The sequence below is a fragment of the Penaeus vannamei genome, chromosome 43 (assembly GCF_042767895.1).
Source record: "Penaeus vannamei isolate JL-2024 chromosome 43, ASM4276789v1, whole genome shotgun sequence".
NCBI classification, from domain to species: domain Eukaryota; kingdom Metazoa; phylum Arthropoda; class Malacostraca; order Decapoda; family Penaeidae; genus Penaeus; species Penaeus vannamei.
The window spans coordinates 14,196,213-14,203,712 of NC_091591.1; the positions used below are offsets into that span (position 1 = coordinate 14,196,213).

The 7,500-nt window shown below is 36.7% G+C and overlaps 1 protein-coding gene across 5 annotated transcripts in view; it reads left to right on the top strand.

Annotated features, from left to right (window-relative positions):
• Positions 1 to 7,500, top strand: part of LOC113821880 (eukaryotic translation initiation factor 2-alpha kinase 1) — a 25,388-nt gene that overhangs the window by 11,240 nt on the left and 6,648 nt on the right. For 2 of the 5 annotated variants that reach the window (XM_027374408.2, XM_070118950.1), the window contains exons 2-6: positions 594 to 843; positions 3,678 to 4,391; positions 6,002 to 6,148; positions 6,622 to 6,787; positions 6,911 to 7,081. In XM_027374408.2, coding sequence (XP_027230209.2) covers positions 609 to 843; positions 3,678 to 4,391; positions 6,002 to 6,148; positions 6,622 to 6,787; positions 6,911 to 7,081 — 1,433 coding nt within the window. In that variant the 5' untranslated portion in view covers positions 594 to 608. The remainder of the gene's footprint in view (positions 1 to 593; positions 844 to 3,677; positions 4,392 to 6,001; positions 6,149 to 6,621; positions 6,788 to 6,910; positions 7,082 to 7,500) is intronic. The other 3 variants (XM_027374411.2, XM_070118951.1, XM_027374410.2) reach the window with 2 other exon arrangements.

Consider the following 7,500-nt stretch of genomic DNA (forward strand, 5'->3'; position numbering starts at 1 on the left):
TTTTCAGATATTGCAGAGTATTAACTTAAAATATCTCTTTTCTGTGTGTTCATTTAATAATTAGCTGGCCACAGTCTCAGTCAGTAGTCATACAAAATAAAACAGTTAGTTTAATATATTTTAATATATTTTGAGACATATCAGTTCTGATGAATTTCATAGATCATATGAAAAGCAACCACCCAAAAGTGCATGTTTCTGTATTTACATTATATGAGAAATTAAAGGTAATGTAAGAGAATAATAAAGGGCTACAATTATGAGAGTTTGAGCTTTAGTAAAAAAAAAAAAAAAAAAAAAAAAAAGTTATGACTCCATGAATTATGGATACAGTATAATATTACAAGAAAGCATTTGTTTATTCATTAATTCATTATTACTGTTATTAATTTTATGATCTTTAACATTAATATCATCATTCTTATTATTATTTTAGAACCTGTCAATTTTTTCTGTTATTCTGAATGCCTCAATTGTACCTAGTGTCTTTGCTCATGCTTCTAACTCATGGTTTTATATTATTAAAACTGTATATTAAAAAAAAAAAAAAAAAAAAATGATATCCTACATTTGCTTTCTCATTTCCCGTCAAGATCTCGTAATGCACAATGGTTTGGGGACGAAGGCGACAAGTCATGTCTGACGAGAGAAGAAAGGCGACCAGGGATTGCATGGCTGGGAAGTCCTTCTTGGACCGTTGGAATCCACCAATGGACCGGCCTCTGAACCGACCTCCTGACCGACCTCTTCATCTGGGCGAGGGTAGGCAGAGGGATGGGCTGTTAAGGGGCAGTGAGGCCATACAGCTGATTCAGCCAATATCCTCGTTTGCACCCATAGCTGGTAAGTGTTTTTTTTTAATCTCAATTTTTGTGGGTTTATTTTAATTTTCATTATTTACTTTTTTGTAGACTTTTGGTATGAAATTTTGATGTTATTTTATCTATTGGATCTGGATGATTCACTGCCCGCATGTGGCCCAAATATGAACATCAGACTTTTGTGAGAAGCCATTCTGACGGTTGTGCAGCTTGTTGACTGGATGCACACGATATCGAAACCCATACCTTTTTAGCTGAATGGTGGTGTCCCAGTGTCAGTGTTCACGTTCATTAGGGTTTGCAGCAGAAAATCCTACTATGATCCTATATTGTTGATAGCTGTTCCAAGTTTAGCATCACCCTGCACGTGGCCTAAAATCCAGCTTTAGACTTCCATGAGGGGACACTCTGAAGGGTGTATGCCTTGTAGGCCAGGTGCACAGAAACACTTGTGGGTGGTAACAAGACTACATTCCTTCCCTTTGCCCCTTTTTTTTTCTTTTTTTTTTCTGCATAAATATTTTTAGCTTTTTTGGACATTTTCCAATATCTATATTTGTCATTTGGTAGGATGTATCTAGATTGTATTAGACTATTTTCCTTGTACAAACTCCATATCATCTCTGAATAGTCCATAACTCAGTGTCAAAATATAACAATAAATAGAATTTTGTTATGTGTTTTTTGTCTTTTTCTTATACTATTCAATTTTCTGTAATACAACATGCACTATTGATCAGAGTGGGCAGGAATAGGATCCTGAGCAAGGAAATGGCATCCTCCCTGGAGCTGTCACTCTTTTAGTCAGGGCTCACAGATGGTACAGCCAGCAACAAAAGCGTTGACGCCTCACCAGGCTTGGGCTCGGTGAGATCATGCCCTTCTTGCCCTGAAAGGTGGCCCACCTTCAAACAACTAGGGCATATTAGGATAGTTTGAATGTGAGGAGGTGGGAAAGTATGGAAATCAGGTGAAGAAGTGTAATAATGACTGAAATGTACATGAACAGAGAGAGAGAGGGATCGCTTTTATTCCTGTTTAGCTGTTAATTTGATTGATATATTGGAAACCTGCCTTAAGAAATAAATTATCGTATATTATTTGAAAAATGATTATCAAGGAATCTAATCACATGGTTTTATTTAAATTCCTTATCATATTTTCTATAAAAGAAAATTAAACATTGTTGGAACTGTATTCATATTAATATTTGTCAGACGGAAATATCCTTCACACATATATGAAGGATGTATATTATTATATGGCTCTGCATTATCCTAAGCAGCTACTGTCTCTCTCATTTCTCTGTCTTATATCACCTGGATCTGCTATTTAGATAATGGTAAACTTTTGATATGTTATTTGGAAAAGAACATATGACATTTGTTCATACACCGTTATATTTCCAAATGTTTACAATTATTTCATTACCAAAAATAATGAAATGAATATGTAAAAGACGGATATTGAAAGCAATGGGTTTCTTGAATTGTTTGGAGGGGAAAAACAGACAAGGTGTTGGACACCGGCTGCTGAAACGACATATAAAGGCATATAGTCAAGGCTAAGGGAATATCCCCCTTAGCCTTGGGTAAAGTGAAGCTTGACTCAGCCCTTCATGGGGTGAGTCAGCAAGCGTGGAAAGGGGTTTGCTGGGAAGTGCCCAATCTGCCCAGGCCTAAAGACTGTCAATTAATAATTTGACACTAAAAGATATGTTAATAGTATTAGTTTCGCAACACCTGCAACCTATATACCCCACCATCATTATATTAATGCACCGCTGCACACATTCACAGATTTTCATTTTACATCATTCATTTTCACCAACAGTTTTGGAAATGATATAATAAATTAGGTTGACTGAAGATGCACTTTAAATCAATTTGTATCTCAAACTTAATGCTGATATGATAGACATTAATACTTTTTATAAATATATGATTGTGAGGGGTGGAGCCAAGTGGCCCATCACACTCAAGTTGACCCCAACCAAACCATGCTTTGCGATTCACGAATATGACTGGAGGTTGTCGTTCATAGGAGACACCCAAACAAAATAAAAGAAAAACAAGGGAATCGATACCTATACCTTTACACCCCATCACCTTTGAAGTTTTGTGGCTAAAGCCATTTATTAATGTTTGTTAGCTTAAGAGATGCTATTTGAGACGATACATCATTCACACCCACAAATATTACTCACAGTGTGTATGTGTGTGTATGAGAGAGAAAGAAAGAAAGAAAGAAAGAAAGAAAGAGGGGGGGGGGGTGCAGACACTAGCCTCGATAAGATGGGACTGAAACATAGCCGAACACTCACTCCTTGCTTTGCCTAGCTAATCTAAATCACCCCTTGCTTTGCCTAGTTAATCTAAATCACCCCCTTTCTCCCTCCCCCCCTTTCCTAACTATGTCCAGGTTGTTTGAACGTGGGCCACCTTTCAGGGCAAGAAGATCTCTCCAAGCCCAGGTCTAATGAGGTGACATCGCTTTTGTTGTTGGGTGTACATTCCATAATCATTTATCGATGGGAATAATGTAAGAGCCCCCTCCTAAATGCTCACTGTCTAATCACACTTGAAAAGCTTTGTGCAGTTGTGGCAAGTCATTCCTTTCTCCCAGGCCCTCAGCCAATTTTTTCTGTGATGACATGTTCATGTCACGTTCCCCTAAATCCAAATTTTTTCACAATGTGATGGTCATGTTGTCTGGATTATAAGGGTTAATGTGTGTTATTCATATTTGCCACTATTATTAATTCACTCATAAGTAAATTATCTTATGATTTCTGTTTTTAGTCATTTTCAATCGACCAAAGTAATTTCAATAAATGTTCACTCTTGGGTGAAGCAGATCCACCCGATGCAGTGGGGCTGCAAAATTTTCAAGAGTTGTCAGATACATCTGCCACACAAATGGTGATGTTGCTCTGCCAAAACTTCAAGATCAAGCAGGCCATGGACCTTCTCGGTGGTGTATGGAACAAGATTATTACTGCTGCTATCAGGCACGGATGGCCACTTCTCCATCAGCAAAAAGCAGAGTTAGCAATACAAGAAACCCCAGTAGAAGCAGCAGTATATGAGGCAGATATCCCAGCATTCATGGACCAGGATAAGGAGCAAACCATAGAGGTGATGAGGGAAGACAAGCATGTCAGCAAAGATGATGCAAAGACTGAAGCTCCCCCATCCAAAGAACTTTCAACTGAGGATATTGCTGACATTTTAGCAATGTTGGCCAACTGCAAAGAAAGGTTGGAAAGCAGTATATTTGACACACAAGAAGAGGCCCTTTTACTTTTACAAAAAGTTAAAACAGTTATTGATGAAAAGTATCATACCAAACTCCTAAGAAACCAACAGTCACTCTCACCTTGTGTCCTAAGGAGGCAGAATGACGGGCGTGAGGCGGTGAGACAAGCATTCAACTACACTGATTCAGATGTTGGTGACATGACTGTTGAACTTCATCCCTTGGAAGAAGTGGATTTCGAAGGCTCTGATAAAACAGAAAAAGAAGCCATAAGGACGAGGAAAGAAGCCAAGGGCCATGGTAATGATGAAGGTAAAGTTGGGTGTATGGTTAAAGATGGTTTACTATAATTGAGTGACTACCCAGGAATCTTGCTTCTTTATTTCAAGATTAATTGAGGTGCCCCAATAAATTTCACTCAGAAGTACTTAATACTGTTTTTCTTATCCACAGTAGGCTGTATTAATCTATATAATTTTTGTATTTAGCATGTGATTGCAATAGGAACAGGTCAAAATGGGAAGGGTCCAGTATTTTCCCATACTATTATTTTTTCCCAATTTAAAAAACATTTCTGGTATTTTCTTACAATGGTTAAATGTACTATTATGAAATACTGTTTGATACATTACCATAGAGGTGGCATTCATGTCATGCCATGCAGAGAATTGCCATCACTCCAGGGACTAGTACATGGTGCCATTGATGTCTCGGTCTGATCACAGTCAACCCATTGGCTTGAGGTGCTTCACACAAAATCTGGGCATTAGCCTTGAGTGGTGACTCTTACGGGTGTCTGGCTTATAGGCCCAGCCCACACAAACATGTATGGTGTCACGACTCCATTTTTTCTCCCCTTTGCACAAGCAGTTTTTGCTTTTCTGACATTTTTTAATGTCTATATTTATCCTCTGATGCAGAATCAAGATGGTAACAGTTTTCCTTGCAGACTTCATTTCATCTTTTTCTAGATTGTCTACACCTCTATGCAGTAATAATAATATGTAATATTCTATGTATTTATTTTTTATTTAATTTTCATTTTTTTATTTGTTATTTATTTTATTTTATTTTTTTTTCATAATATTCAATTTTCTGTAATACACTTCTGGTGTATCATTCCTGTCATCCCAACCTTCAGGTGATATTCTCAGTTTCTTTAATATTTATTCTGGTTTCAAGCTGTACCTCCTCTACCAAAGATTACTTCTCCTGAATTAACTTATTTTACATTTTCAAAATCATCGTCAAAATATGCAGCAGAATGCTGCACCCAGCTGCTATAGCATTGTTTGAATATTGCAATTTTATTAGTCAACCTTGACTTCTTTCAGTGAGAAGCTCTGAGAGTTTGGACAACATATGATAAGTCTCATTCATTTCATCACTTTGGTTGACTTTACTAAAATGATTCATATAATTTGCTGTACCCCTTGCTATGCAGTTGATGAGATTGATTTACCATCTTTCACTGCCGAAAAGAAAGAAAAATTTCAGTGCTTTTTTCCATTTATTTTATTTCATATTGCAATTTGAAGAAACTTTGGCTTTGGAATTGAATTGCTTTAACTATGTTAATTCAGGAGTAGTAGTTGCAGACAGTTGGGATGACAATGACAAATCCTTTTTTAATGTTATCAGGAGAGAAAAGGAAATTAATACATGCTAAATTTTGCCCATGATAAGTAACTGGAGTCTGTTATAATAAATTTTTCTACTGTCATGGTAGATTGACTCCCATTTTAAGTTTTCTTTTTTGTATCCATAATGCCTGTTTTTCAGTTGTGGTCTAAAGTTTTGATAATGGAGTCGAGGTGTTATAGAGTTAAAATGTGATACTAGATATCAAGTTAAATTTGTAGGTGTTATTGATGTCAGTTTTCAGTTTGATAGTTATGTAATATCCTTGACTCACCATTTAGGTTTGGGTGTGGATAGAGCAGTTGAGGTACCTGCTACCAGTGACCAAGAGAACATAGTTAACAATAGCACAGTAATTGAGATTCTGGTGCACCTGCTGTGCCGGGAACGTGAGGCCAATCCTACACGGAGGGAATTTCTCTTTAGAGGTTAGTTTTCATTTAATTGTTTTATTTGTAGTAAGCATTAATCATGTACTTATTTTCTGTTTTTTGTACACAAATAGTATATCAAGATGTACTATTTGTGTGTATTATTATTTTTTGTTTATTTTTTAATGACAATATAATGTACATGTAAATGGGTGATTCCCTATGTATATGTACAATCCAATCCACTTCCAAGTTTACCACTCTATTGCCAGAAAGTGTACTGCCACTTTCAGCTCTGATATCTGAAATAAATGCCAATGAGCAGGGGACTTTTTTCAGTTATATGAAATAACTGATAGTTAGCACATTGGCAATGTTGAGTGATAATCTTGAAAATTGAGGGGACTGTACCACTAGATTTTTGTTCCAATTGACTAACCATTTTTGTGTAATATATGGTAAATAAGATGATATATTTGGAATAATAATAGTTAATCTTTCCCTTTACTGATCTTCTCCATTTGGGATAGCTATTAGCAAAGTAATTGAGCAGTGCAATTCGACACTCTACCTGCCGCTGCACTCTGTCCCGCTGCTGCAGGATTTCCGATCTAGTCTTCTTGGGAAATTTGAGGTCCTCTTTGAACAAGCTCAGAGCCAAATTATCTCACAGGGCACCCACTTTCCCCTTCCAAGGTAAGTGGAAAAGAAGTTCAGGAACTTATTCATTTTGTGATATGTGCTTATGTGAAATGTTGATAATATCATAAGTATCCGCTTTGACACTCACAGTCAACCCTCCTCTCACCCTCTCATCAGTCCCCTGACCCAGCTTGCTCTGACAAGCCAAACCCACCGGCTCCTGGACGACAGATACAGCCGAGAGTTTGAAGAACTTTCTGTTCTGGGCAAGGGGGGTTTTGGACTTGTCACCAAGGTCAGGCATAAGCTGGATGGGCGCCTCTATGCAGTCAAGATTATTTCAATGAGGTTTGTTCTGTGTTGTATACTTCCTGCTCTATGCTCTTAACTTTTTTGTAAGTAAAAATGGCGTATATAAGGTATTAGTGATGAATTTACTGTTTGGTGATAACTTGGAAGATAGTGATGATAGTTATTTGCAGTTCTTTGATTTTATTTTGGGGGAATCTGTCTTGCCATGCCTCTACTTTAATAAAGGAATTTTTTGCATCATAATCATTGTTTCTTCTATTGCCATTGTTTTCATTTCTTTTGTTATTTGATTATTGTTACTTCATTGTATATTCGTGTTATTGTTATGTCATTGCATTGTTATTTATCGTTATTAATATTATTATTATTATATTATTTTTTATCCTTATAGTTTTATGTCAGGAATGGCATATCTACCAGAACCAGAAAGAGACAGCTACAACCAAAGAAAAAAA